Source organism: Antedon bifida, chromosome 9 (genome assembly GCF_963402885.1).
Source record: "Antedon bifida chromosome 9, ecAntBifi1.1, whole genome shotgun sequence".
In the NCBI taxonomy this organism is placed as follows: domain Eukaryota; kingdom Metazoa; phylum Echinodermata; class Crinoidea; order Comatulida; family Antedonidae; genus Antedon; species Antedon bifida.
Genome location: NC_136234.1, coordinates 1977627 through 1992514, shown reverse-complemented (window position 1 = coordinate 1992514; position 14888 = coordinate 1977627). Strand labels below are relative to the sequence as shown.

Here is a 14888-nt window from a genome sequence, read left to right as displayed (position 1 = left end):
AGTGGAAGTGGTTTGTAGACATGACATTAAACAGGCTAATACAATAATATTGTAGGAAACACACTGGAAGTAGTAGTAATGTTGTTGTACATACAGTATAAATTAAGGTGTGACATTTCTTTGTTTTTGTGAATTTTCCTCTGTAGCACTAAAGTACTTAGTTGTTTGCAGATTTTTTATGAGGGGTTACTGTATACTGTACTAGGCCTACTAAAAGCAATTTCTCAACAAACTATAATAAATGGTCACATTAAATTAATTAAAACGATGATCAATGATTGTGGTCATACAACTTTGGCCGATTATTAAATATTATTACTGATTGATTGATTGATTACTACTATTTACTTTAAAAAATGTTTTTTTTTTCAAATATTTAGTTCGTACAGCTACACAAATTGTTGATAGGGGACATGAAACTCTTTTGCCTAAAATCCTAGATTAGTCACTACTAAGTACCACTAGAAGTTTGTATGGTGTACTATACATGTAATATGTGAAAGGAGGTTTTAAGTAACACTACTGTACACACACATAGAATCTCTAAAAGCTATTATCAATAGCTTTATTTTCTTCCTGAATAACAGCAGAGCAATCTATTGTATAGATCCGGACAGTGCAAAATGGGAGTACAATGCATTACTATAAGATAATATTACACAGGTGCTTGTTTCGTATTGACACCTTATTGTCATACTAAGGTGTTGATGAAATGGTTACAAAATATCTCCCATCAAAAGGGTTTCTTTCTCTCTTATTTTTATTTAATCAAAACCAATAGCAACGAAAGTTGCATTGTATCCTTACACTGTTGTGGTTCCCTCATGATTTGGATCTCCTCCAAGAGTTACCTTGATATTATTATTACTACTGTAGACCTAACATAACGACAAAACTCCTAAATTCCAGAAAGCACAAATACACCAAAGTCTAATTCTTCGATATATATCAATCAAGCGTTTGATTTAAATAGCGCCATTTCAACAGTCATTGCTCATGGTGCTGCCAAAAATATATTAGAAAATGTGAGTTTAGAGTAGTGACTTAAAAGGTGTAATTTTAAATAATTAAATATAATATTACAATGCAAAAAGATCGGATATGATGACATTAGTTCAACAATTAATTTTCACAATTTTTGGGCAACCCCTGTGAAATTAATTAATTTAAAAAAATACTGGATACGCCACTGTAAAATTGTGTTCTTTACAGAAAACAATGCATTACGCATTCAATTTCCTTTAAGATTAAATAAATAAAATATTTATTTATGCATGACTAGTTTTATTTACTTTCCATTAAAGCGGTATCATCGTGATATAATTGTCTACATTTTTTAAACAATATTATAATTAGCCTTAGTGAAACTGCTTCCCCACCACATTTTTAATAATCTTAGACCCCAACAAACATTCTGTCGTCTGTAAAACCTGATGTGTAAATTAATTGTACTGGTAGGTTCTGTAAAGTATCTTTAAAATGATAGTTTTCAATACAAAATTAACTCCACAGTTGTATTGGGGCCAGGCAGGGGACCCCATATCTTACCTCTTTCTCCACCAGAGCAGTAATTTTAAATTTATCAGAAACTTTTTAAATTAAATTCATAGGGAATATTTTTTTCAGTTGGTAGGCCACCAGGCATCAAAAGTTTGACGTTTCCGGCTATCGTCTGCACCCTTGAAACTACTTTTAGAAAGTCCCACCCAGACAGCCGATGCAAGCCTACTCGATACGTGATACAACAACAGCAAGATACCTACCGCTTAGATAAACAAAGACAAACAACATCCCACAGAAAGACATCGGGTTATAATTCCAACAAGCCATTTTGAATTTTCATTTAAGTTTTGACAAAATTTATGTAGATTTTCCTCTCCAAAACAAAAATCTTGCGACAGCTACGGTAAAATATCCTCGCCTGGCCGCGATCGGGTACCTCTGTTGTCGCCTACCGGTAGTCGTCGTTGAAGCCCCACACTCAACGCACGCGATTAGAAGAAAGATAAGTACACACGGCTGAGCACGCTCGCTCTTTCTTCTTGTTTAGGTGACTGAACAATAGGGGGCGCAAACAATTATTTAACAACGTCACAATACAGAAGTTTTCTTTTTCACTATATTTCACCTTTTACACGAGACACAACATAATAATAATAATCATCCTTCTCTTAGTCTCTCATTATAATTTATGATACATTAAACCGTTATTGTTTACACGCTATGGTATATTCTTTCTGTCGATTTATTAAAAGCAAATTTTCAGGGAAATTTAATTATATTGATATTAGATTGATATATTAATATTTAATCATAATGCATGCAGACCTAAAAATAAATTTTTAAATATTTAAATCTCCCTTAAATTTTGATAATTGTTAGGCACTGAAATATTTGGACGCCATATAAAAATGTTTCAATATTAGGCCTAATTAATCATCACCATCTATACATAACATTATCTTTCCTATCATACTAATCAAATGAAATAAACAAAAAACAAATATCAATTTTCATATCTTTTATTAATAACATTTTAAGTATTGTATTTACAAATTTGCTGTTGCCATGACAAAACAAAATGGCTATTCTTATTTGATTATCACCATGGAAAAAAAATAAAAATAAGAAAGAAAAAAAAATAATAATGACATCATGTAGGAATTTAATATTTAAATGTCCATTTTGTCATTTAGTGACATGTACTTTATTTCATTATAAGAAAAATTAATCAAAATTTCAATTATTATTCATTCTTATTTTTGCTAATTTACATGTAATATTTTTATTTTTGCGAACATTAATTAAAAATATTTACAAAGATAAAAGAAACAATGATCACTTGACAAAAGGGACAATTGATTTCTTTTTTTAAACACAACAATAACAACAATCTTTTGACAAGAACATTTTGATAACAAAAGAATCAATAACAATGACAGCTACCATCAAACATTGAACAATTGAATTTAATTCCTAAGATACTCCAGACAATTACATTTGTTTACATAAACTTTTTAATGGAAGCAGTCAGTGTAACATAGACCTTACGTTTAATTATTTACAAATTTTAAAAAGAAGATTTTAATCTTATCTATTTACAGAAAGTGATAGAGCAAGTACATTATGACATGTTGCACTGCATAGACCATGGAGAAAGCATAGACCATGGGGAAAGCATAGACCATGGGGAGAGCATAGACCACGGGGCGATACTCCATGCATAGACAGAGCATACCTATCAACTTGGATAAAATCCAGATTGAAAAGACTAGTGCACCAATTACATATTTAAGAACAGAAGGGCCCTCCTACCAAGCAAAACCAAGCCTTAACAAGTCTACCAAGCATAACTAAACACTACCAGTATGAAGTTATGGTATTGGTTAAGATTGATAGAACTTGGTTGTGCTTGGTATTTAAGGAGGACCCACTCAAATCTATACGCACCGTTGCATCAGTTAGTTTCGAGCAAAACATGCAATCGATTTTCAATAAATGATAATTACCTATACTATGTAACATTACATATACTGCATGTGCATAGTTCTAACATACAAGACAGCTATTACAAGTTTAACTCTATATTATTTATAATATATTTACAACTGATAAAATACAATGAGAAGTAACTATTTACAGGATTCTATATATAGGATAATTAAAAAAGAAATTAATACATAATGAGTTTCTAAAGAAAAACATTTGTCACAAAGAGTTTACAATCATTTTCCCACCCCCTACCCCATATATAAATTTTATTCTGAATACCATATTTGGGATTAAAATACTTTTATTAAAAAATAAAAGAAACAAGGTGAATTAAGATAAAACACTATATAAGGTAAACTTTCTATTCTATAATTTGCTGAGAGGATTAAATATATTTTTCATTTTTTTTCTATTTTTTCCTTATTTACCTAATTTTTTTGGTGTTTAATTAAAATTCAAATCATCAATAATTTGTGATTCTTACAATTCAGGACATTCAAATATAGCTATCGGCAGTAGTAAAGAATATAAAACAAAAATATTATAAATTATAATAAAGATAAATTAATAATAGATATTATAAAAGATAATAATAATTGTTTTAGAAGATATGTGAATATTAATGTAATATTCATAATTGTAATTATTGTATGAAAATTTAAAGTTAATTATTAACTATGATTTGTATCATTTATTTAGTAAAGATTACAATATTATTAGCTATGATTTGTATCATTTATTTAGTGAAAATTACAACAATATTATTAGCTATGATTTTTATCATTTATTTAGTGAAGATTACAATATATTAGCTATGATTTGTATCATTTATTTAGTGAAGATTACAATATTAACTTGTTTGAAATCTACACGGTACAATTAAAAAAATGCAATATATTTGCTGTACTATTTAATATAGGTTATATTTTTTTAAATATTATTTTTATATCATATAGTTTCAAAGCATAATAATGTAAATTGCATAGCTAGAGAAACCAATAATATATTGTTATAAAGAATTTAAAATAAAATGAGTTGTGACACAACATATTTTGGTTGAAACTGTTTTGCTGTGAAAGAAGGTCAATCACAACGTACCAATTTATACTCATGTGTGTTTAGCCTTATAGTAACCTAAATTCTACTTGGAATGTATATACAGTACATCACTAAGATCATTTACATCTTCATCAGAGAGAAGGATACCTCTTAAGGTGCATTCACACTGAGAAATGAGTGCAGTGTTTACTAATACTACCATTCACACTAACTAATTTTTCTGTACAAAACGTATATCTGTAGTAAATAAAAGGTAACACAGTGCGTAGTTTTCTCCCCAACACACTCAATCCAGTGTCAATGAAACATCTTAATTTTGAAAAGTCTTAGAAGATCTGTCAATTACCCAAAAACCAAAAATATTATTTCATATTCAATTTTATGTTTTTTTTTTAAATTTTATACAATTAAAAGAATAATACAATACTATAGTTTTTCAAAATAAAACATCAATTTGGCAAACATCACAAAGTAGATGAATTGATTTGAAGTTACAGAAATATGTTTTTCCTATTTGTTCAACAGTATTTATTGACATTTTATACATTTCTTTCTCTATATACATTTAAAACATTCAGATAAAACTAATTTATAAAAGGACGCCTTAGAAATAGTGTATATGGCATGTATAGTATTACAGTATGAATATAAAATTGTTTGTTACGTATTTAAATCATCTGGGTCATAGATAGCAGTAATGGGCACAGGCAGTCTATTGATGTGCCTAACTCATCTGGGGCTTGGTATAGTGGTATAGATAGCAGTAATGGGTACAGGCAGTCTATTGATGTGCTTAACTCATCTGGGCGGGCTTGGTATATTGGTATAGATAGTAGTAATGGGTACAGACAGCCTATTGATGTGCTTAACTCATCTGAGGCTTGGTATATTGGTATAGATAGTAGTAATGGGCACAGACAGTCTATTGATGTGCTTAACTCATCTGAGGCTTGGTATAGTGGTATAGATAGCAGTAATGGGTACAGACAGTCTATTGATGTGATTAACTCATCTGGGGCTTGGTATAGTGGTATAGATAGCAGTAATGGGCACAGACAGTCTATTGATGTGCTTAACTCATCTGGGGCTTGGTATATTGGTATAGATAGCAGTAATGTGTACAGATAGTCTATTGATGTGCTTAACTCATCTTTGGACACTTCCAGTAATGTAGATAGCAGTAACGAGCATTAGGAGCGTTTTCGAATAATGTGTCGGTTCCGGCACATTGGCAAGTGTACTCTTTTTGTCCCGGTGTTGCAGGCATGGTACTATCAACTACTTTAAGAATATAGTTACTGCCACCTCTTGTGGAACAGGTAACACCAAATATAACATCATCCTATAAAAATGAACAATTTGAATTAACGTGAAAAGCACATTCAGAAAATCCTGTACAATAAAAAAAAAAACACATGGTTTAACAAATGAATACCAAACCACCAAACAGAGTTAGTTCTCTAATAAGATGAAAAAAAGAACATTGTGTCTTTATGAGTTTAGTGCCATGTTCAGTTATTGGTGTGTTTGGCTTATGATGATTCTCGGTAAGAGGACAGTGAAATGGAAAGATATGAACCAACAGCTTTACGTCTCATCCAAAGGACGAAAAAAATAGGATTAAGAGTAAAAAAGAGCATTCTTTCCATATCTGTTGGTACCAATGATAACATAATAAAGACTTACAGCAGTTGGTGTCATAGAAACTTCGGTGATGGAATTACCGATACTGCTGCCATGCTGAGCAATGTTGTATTCACATAGGCTAAGATTACCAGCCCCTGATGGTCCTGTCTGTCCCTGCGAGCCATTGTACCCTCTTGGTCCCATCATTTTGCTTACTGAGTCAACTTCTTGTGTCAGAGTGTGGTTAACTGTTGTTAATTTTACATCAAATGTCATGTCTGATGTTTCAAGTAGATTTACCTGAATGATGAATAAAAGGTAAACAATTTATATTTATTAATACAATAAACCAACACAATAACCACCACTCACTAAATCAGTATTGGCAACAGAATGTCCCATTAACATTTTTTCTAATCTCATCAGACACCCTTAAAGGTAGAGTCGAAACCTAAGCTAATGCTAACGGCCGTGGTGCCCATCTCCATTTCTTTAGCGTTTGGGCCAGACTCCACTAAGTGTGTAAGCAAATTTGTCCATCTCTCCCTGATCTCCAAATGTTATGCATTCTTTATTATATTTATACATAATACAAAAGTACATACCCTGCTTGTCAACGACATTTGGTTTGTTTCAAGTGTAGTAACTTTTCCAGATAATAGAGTTTCGATGTCGTCAACTCTGTCATTAATGGCATTATCATCTTCCATTTGCTGCAAATAATATAATGATATAAATCAAAAGGCAAATTACTAAAAAAAATGACAATGCTGTGGGTATCAGTGGCAGAATCTCAATGGAGATACAAAATAAAATAAGCACTGAAAAATGACAATGCTGTGGGTATCAGTGGCAGAATCGTAAAATAGCCAGAACACTTTTTTTAGGTAACACTACAGTACCAGTAAAGTGCATAAGTCAATAAAGAAACAATTTTTGGCTACTAATCAATCAGATATATGTTTGCTGCCATTTTTGTAGCCATTAATATTTTCGACACAATAAAATATTTATTTTAAAATTCCAAGTAAAGTGCTACTTATAAATTTTTGAAAACATTTTTTTAGTATAAGAAATTGGCACAATTCTAACTTTGTTTTAGAGTTGACGATAATAATTGGGTCAAACAAATTTTTTTAAAGATAAGCTTTTTTGTAGATGTTTACATTCTGTATGCTATAATAGTAGTATCTAAATTCACAGTATATTGATTGAACTCACTTTAACTTGTAACTGAGCGATTGAAAGCAAGGCAGTTTGAGCATTTGATTCCACCTCAGATATTCTACTGTCAGTACTTGTCTTATAGTCTTCTAGACTTCGTTCAAGTTCTTTTATCTGTAAGAAAACAATAAAAAATTAAATCATACAATATATGTTGGCTGGATGATAACTAAAAGATGGAAGTGAATTGAACGAGTAACTAAAAAGAGAAATGAAAAAAAAAGAATTTATTAAATGAATAGAAGTATCAATTTAAATACTGTACTGATGCACGAATTATTAATTAATGAGGAGTTTTAATCTTTTATAACAGTTCCTTCTCACCCCTGTGGAATTTGTTGTTCATCTAAACGCTGGATTCTTCCCAGCAGCAAGGTAACACATTTTCTATGCAAACCTCTTCAGGGTGGGTGTCTACTGTGTGTGTGAAGCATGTCACTTTTTCACGTCTGGTGTGAACTGGCCTTAAAGCACTTTAAACCTAAGCCCCCTCCAAGCGAACTAACTTTATTTGTAGGCCTATAGTTTACTGCTTACTAATCATACCTTGTTAGAATTCACTGTGATACGTGTACTATCTGAAGTATTTAGTTCTTGATCACCCTCACCAGATAAAGTCTTTTCTAGATCTTCAATCTGTAAAAACAAAGCAAAAATTCACAATAACAATTTTTTTTATACAAAAGGTAGTTTCACTATTTTTCCATTTCGTATATAAAATCTTCACATGCATCTTTTTTTTCACAAAAGAGCTAGGCTACATAGGCCTAAGATCTGGGCTTATGCCTATTTAGTATCATTTCCGCTGCTGTAGTCTAGTTTAAAAAGTACACTTCATCAAATATTTGGTTTAATATTCATTCAGATAGTCTTAATGCTACTTATTCCTACTAAAAAGAGAAAACTTACTTTTTGTGTTAATTCTAAAATCTGATCTTGTTGTAACAGTAACTTTTCCAGAAGATATTCCGGGGACATGCTAGGATCCATAGTTGGCCAAGCACTCGGTGATAAAGTGCTAGCTGGCTGAATCACCTTATCTGAAATTGCTCCAGATTCTAGAAAAAGCAAAAAATAATCAGTAAATGTTTGCTTCAATCAAAAATCGCTGATGAACTTTTTGAAAAATGTTTCCTTCTCTTTGGACACAGGGACAAATTCAGGAGGAAGAGCGTTCCCCTATTGCAGCTAAAATGAAATGAAACTTTATGATATCTATTTTTGACAGACTATTAATATTAAATGTTAACACCCCTCTGTTTAAAAAGACTGGATTTTCCTGTGGAACATAACATAGATTAAGTCAACATATTCAATATCCCCCTCAAATAAACAATTTCTCTTTCCAAAACTTGCTCATTTTGTCTGGTTTTAAATTTAACTTGATTATAAATATATTATATACCTTTTTGTTCTACGACTCCAAAGACCATCAGGAGAACTAGAACTATTGCAGCCAAAGCAAGAACGATTACAACTGGTATAATACAATTATTGCGGAAACATTTCAATCTGCCACAGCATGATGATGATGTTGGTTTCTTGAGGTCATCATCGATGACGAAAACCTTCTTTTCTGGAGGCTGTCCATTAAAATCTTCATAAAGGGGGTTTTGTTTCTTTCTGTAAAAATAAAATAATTTGTTTTAAATTAAGTGGTAATTGAACAGTTTTTTAAAAATGACATATGAACATTATTTATAAATAGCATATTTATAAAAAAGGCATCATTTTCCAGTCAGACGGATCATATTATTAGCTTGTACATAGCAGCAATATCATAGCGCCAAGATGTATGGTTGTTTAATATTACAGTGCCCCCTCTATTTTTTAAGCTGTATGTATTTCAACAGTAAAATTCAGAAAAAACTTATGTTAATTAACTTAATTCTTTGAAATAAATGAAATTAATATACTGTACATTTCAAAAGTCACCTACGAGAGGCATGAATTGGGACAAAAATTCTGGAAAAAAAATGTATTTAGAGAAATAACTTCCTTGTTCAATTGTTGATATATTGTCTATGATGTTATAGGTAAACTGTTACATGGATTGAGACACGTAATAATACATACCAGTAAGAAAAAGGCATCTAATGTCTTGGCCTAACATAAACCTAACATCTAGCCTTGATTGAACCACCAATAAATAATTGTTAAATCTATATGTTAGTACTGTGCAACTAGGTATCTTTCACCTATGATCACAAAACCCCAATGTGAACTAGACAATGTGTCTTGTTCCATGAAGTAAAGAATAATTATTATAATTACTCCATGCTTGTTCTAATGTTCTACTATGAACCAAATCAAAACTATAGTTTTATTTAAGTTCAATGGAAAATTCCTGAACTCTGACCTTGGAGAATTGTCCCTAACTCCCTTTTCCTCCGACATCATTTCAAATTTCCTGTAAGATTATTTCTAAAGCTCTTGCAAGCTGTTTGAAGCGCATCGTTGGAAGAAACACGGTACAAATGTTCGTAGTGAATCAACAAGTCATAATAAGTTGAATTACATATTTCATAATGTAATATACTGATCTAAAAGGAAGTTTCATTCTACCAAGTACCCATGGCGTGACTCTAATACACCTACTGTGTGTCAATATGTAATTGAAGTACCAGGGACAATTTGTTCAAAACAATTTAAACCGCAAAATACCCGTATATACTATTTTTGGCTAGATTTGAAGAACCTCATAATAGTAATAATATTAGATATATATACATATATATCGTAATTACATATGTAAAACAAGTAGTTTTATCAGATTCAGGCTTACTTACTAAAATTACTAATATCATTCTTTCTGTACTGCAGTATAATTTAGGTAAAGAAAGCTTTTTGATAACACATATACTGTACTATCTTTAAAAATAGCCAGAACAAATGGTAGTGAGTACAATATACTGTATACAGAAAAACCTCAAGTTTTTGGTCAACCACAATACAACACTTATGGGAAAAATAAATAAGGTCACACAATACTTCCTACAAATTGGGTTGGTTTATGGATATGAGAGATCAAAGGTCACCTAATGCCCTCCCCATGTTGCCAATATACATAATATACCTCCCTGATTATACCCCTATAGAACATTTTACTTTTGTAATGTGTCTAATCCTGTTGGGAAATGTCTAAAGTCTAGATTCTTACCTTCCACCCATGCTGATCAAGTCATAATACGATTCTCATGTTTGAAAGCATGTAGAGTATCTTAGTACTCAAAACTTATGTTTGATGTAAGAATTAGGATTAAGATACCCATGAAAGTATTAACTAGACTGTAAAGTAACAGGTCTGAGTATCTCAAGGAACAGTACACTGAGTCTATATGGATAATACTTTCCCCTGATGATTAAATATATAGTCATAGAAGAAAAATCATAATGCACCGCTCTGTTTGCCAGCACTTTGAAGCTCCAGTATGAGAGCTCACCGGAACAGTATTAAAACCTCAGGATGATGGAGAACTACAGTAGCTATTACCTTAAAGTTATTTTAGTATGTTTCACCCCTCTTCTGCCAGCCTATCAAACCTCTTTATAAATAAGGATCAATGTGGTTTATAGATTTTAGCCACCCACTGTGACCTTAACTCTTTGGCTTGAGAGTTTTTTGTTGCATGTAGGTATGACCCATTAATACAACATGAGTTGATATAAAGTTGATATAAAGTTCAGGGGTGAGGACGATCAAAGTCAACAGTTCTTTTCTTTTACATTGTGTACCGCAAACATTATATCAACATTTAATTTCGTCGTGCAAACCTTCAAAACAAGAAAGTTAATATAAAACATTTAACAATTTAAATGTCTTTTTTTCATTACTGGGCTTCTACAGGTCATGCTAGAGTAGTGTCAACTATGGTAACTTTATATGTAAACAAACAGTTTATAACTGTACAAACGCTTTGGTAGACTTTTATCATAATAAAATACTTTTATCATATATCCAAATACTTAAAGGATCTTATGAGATTTTATCTTATGAACTATTGTACATTACGTCCACACAGTACACAAGTCATACTGATAAGTCCGGAAATCCAGAATATTTGTTGTTTACTTGAAATATTACTGCATTACTTTGTTTGTTTATTGTTTACCACACACCGATACCAACTTACTGCATTTTGGTACCACAGAATAGTGAAATTAGTGATTTCACTCTTCCCTGATGGTACTAATACATCGATATTTAGTTATGCTCATCTGGTACTTTACATATGTTGTTAAAAAACAAAAACAGAATAAATCTTTCTAAAAATGTAAAATGTTCGACTTACCTCATTATAAACGATAACCTAAATATAAATTCCAAGAGAAATTACAAATTAGGCAACCTAAATACCTACCCAAATGAAACGAAAAACCAGTTGGGCTACTTTTAAATCATAAGAAGGAATTAATTATTTACTTTAAGAACGGAAATTTACACAGTTTGAAAAGTATCAAATAAAGTTTTTCTTCAGGATCAAATGACCAGCAAACCAAGAACACCTACAAACAAAATTAATTATGTAATTGAGTAACTGTTCACACTTTTATCTGATGGAGATTGTCGTCAATATGAAATGGCCGAAACACCACAAAAAAACATTAATTATGTAATTGACAAACTTTCCACAGATTGCGTTATCTGATGGAGTTTTCTTTTCAATATCAAATGGCCAGGATGATATTTTGTTACTACAGGTATTAATTGCCTCCATGAATTTACTAACTTTATAGTGTCAGTTTAATTAGGTGTGGAATATTGTATATTCTACTAAATTTATATTCACGGTTTGAAGAGTTTTAATGAGAGACAGGTACATAACACCACCCTAACATTGCAATGATATGCCAAGCTTGGATGGACCTATAAATAGGATTAATTAAATTATTAAAAACCTAATTTATAGGTCCATACTTTGATGTTGATTACATCCAAATTTTACCCTTTTTTCAACACATCCTATAGAGTTGTGTAAATACTGAAAGTTACTTTATTAAAGAAGTAAAAATACAATATAAGTTATGGTTATGAGTTTATTATTAAACTATATAGTCCTATCCATTGAGCCTAAATATGTTTATAACATTTTGAAAATGAAACTATATGATTTAAAGAAAGTTGTACCCTTGGAATTCAATCACATGTTAAAGATTGGTTTCCAACAAATTACAATACCTTAAATTTTACCCTATCCATCCCGAAATATTTCCTTCTTGACTTTCCTGTTTTCTATCAAATCCTATTTGAGATAGTTTTATTTTCTATTTACAAGGTGAAGTGGTGTCACAGGATGACCCACCTTTTGCCAAGTTTTGGTTCTCCTCATATGATAACCATATTGCTTAACATCTCATCCGAAAGATGGTGCACTATATACATGTATTCCAACTTGTAAGGTGAAACACACGGAAATCGGGGATGGGATTCTAACCGCGGACTAAAGGAAACCTTCTGTATCATGGAGGTATAAATATTTTTATACCTCCATGTTCTGTATGGTCTTTCACGGTTCACAGTGGCTACCACTAGTTTAACCGACTAGTCTATACTAACAAGGGCTTTTTTTTAAGATTACTTTTGCTATGTGAAGAGGTAGTGGTATTATTTATATACACTGTCAACATGTAAATGGAAAAGGAGGTAGATTCTCATTTTTGATAACTTATGGCAGCATTAAAAAAAGTCATGTCATATTTTATTGTGCACATTCAACAGACAATGTGATGTTCTTTCTGACTTTACTCTTCAAAACAACCAATCATAATCATCATTGACATCTTCTTAATATTTACTGTAAAAAGCAATTTGTGAATTGATACTGCAACCATTTATGATGAATATTAAGAACACAACAAGCGAAAGTTTCTAGTCCTTTGTCCTGTCCTAATGAGTTCCAAAAAAGTCCCAAAATTGGTCAGTACAAAAACTGAAACTGAAATACATACCAACCGGCTGTGCTTTAAACCTGCTGGATACAATATTGATAACCCTATTAAACTTTGGAACTTGTTCAAAGATGAAACCTAGATTGACACCCATAAAGTGACAAAGTCAAAGTTTGATTTGGCAAGATGTTGTATTTGAATACAATACACTTTCTTCATTTTAGTTTTAAATACAAACAAACGATTCAAATCAGGCTCAACCTGCCTAGTAAAATTCAGCAAATAAAAAAAAATTAATAAAATTTAAAAGTATTTTGATCGTTATTAAAACTAAAAAAACATTTTTATTTGTTTATACTATATAAAAAAATTGTTTGTAATAACAAATTCTTATGGAGAGAACTTTGCAGATATAAAACTCTACAAACTAACATTTCTAAAATCTGACTATCAAACTTAAACTCTCAAAAGATTCAATCTTTGATAAAAAGTTGGTACTGTATTGCAAATTCAATAGTTTTCATATTTTTCAGAATGCTTAAATACGATTCTAAAACATTTTTGGTCCTAAAGACTAATATTTCATAAAATTACTCAACATAAAACTATAAAAACATTACCTTGGCGCCATGTCCGTATGAGTATGAATTTATGGCAGTTCTTCAGAACATAACTTATCTAAAAATGTTTCTAAAACTTTTATTCAAAAAGTTAAATATTTGTATTCGACGACGTTCTAAAGAATTTGTGGTAAAAGGTATTTAAATATAAAAGAGCCAAAGTGCTTAAATTGTTGTTGTATTCAACTTTGATGAAAGTAAAGTATTTGTATAAACAAAACTGAAAATAGAGTTTTATGACTTGCCAAATTCTACCTCAAATTAGCATAACAAATAAGAGTGCAAAATGATGCTGCAAAGTATCTTTAAATAAATGTTCAACATTAATGATATAATATTATAATGCAGTAAAATGTTAGCATGTAATTTATACCAAGTAGGTGAATACAATATCCTGCAGAGGTCAGGGGTGACTATTTTGTGATAGCATTATTTGCCAAACATTTGCTAATGTTTATTTGTCCATTCACTTTTATACAAGAGAATAGAGCTTTGCAATCCAACATTGAACAATGCTTTTTGATTCGAAGATTTTGCAATAAGCAGCAACATAACACCAAGAAAAAAGTTCAACAATACATAAACACATTTATATATCAGTGCCATTTAGGAATACAGAGGAATATACAATTGCCTCTATACCCATGTTTCAACCCTTAGAATGTTGGTATACCCCGTACCTTTGAGATATTACAGTGAACTATGACATCTCCATGTTAAAAAAAAAGTTTTGCAATAAAAAAAAAATGTGTCTGGTTACCAGAAACAAAACCATCATCATTACTAATTTCGGCACCAAGTCAATAATTAAATGTCTTAAGAAGACGGTTGTTTCAGCAGAAGAAGAAATGGTAGAAACAAATTATGTGTTAATAGTCTACATAATAGTAACAGTCTTACTGTAAGGATTGGCGATTTGCTAGGGGTACTGTCTCCTGCTGAGCCCTTCTTGTGCTGTTAGACTCTTCCCATCTGCTA

At 31.2% G+C, this 14888-nt stretch overlaps 2 protein-coding genes across 8 annotated transcripts in view; both read right to left on the bottom strand.

Moving 5' to 3' along the window:
- LOC144851404 (inactive tyrosine-protein kinase 7-like) overlaps positions 1 to 1917 on the bottom strand; it is a 46395-nt gene extending 44478 nt beyond the window's left edge. Inside the window, exon 1 of the mRNA XM_078708835.1 lies at positions 1764 to 1917. Coding sequence (XP_078564961.1) covers positions 1764 to 1830 — 67 coding nt within the window. The 5' untranslated portion in view covers positions 1831 to 1917. The remainder of the gene's footprint in view (positions 1 to 1763) is intronic.
- Positions 1918 to 5371: 3454 nt separating this feature from the next.
- LOC144851410 (uncharacterized) overlaps positions 5372 to 14888 on the bottom strand; it is a 48080-nt gene continuing 38563 nt past the window's right edge. For all 7 annotated transcript variants that reach the window (XM_078708850.1, XM_078708852.1, XM_078708854.1 and 4 more), the window contains 7 exons: positions 8807 to 9024; positions 8311 to 8459; positions 7948 to 8037; positions 7399 to 7515; positions 6783 to 6890; positions 6238 to 6477; positions 5372 to 5893 (listed from right to left, as the gene is read on the bottom strand). In XM_078708850.1, the coding sequence (XP_078564976.1) occupies positions 5693 to 5893; positions 6238 to 6477; positions 6783 to 6890; positions 7399 to 7515; positions 7948 to 8037; positions 8311 to 8459; positions 8807 to 9024 (1123 nt within the window). In that variant the 3' untranslated portion in view covers positions 5372 to 5692. The remainder of the gene's footprint in view (positions 5894 to 6237; positions 6478 to 6782; positions 6891 to 7398; positions 7516 to 7947; positions 8038 to 8310; positions 8460 to 8806; positions 9025 to 14888) is intronic.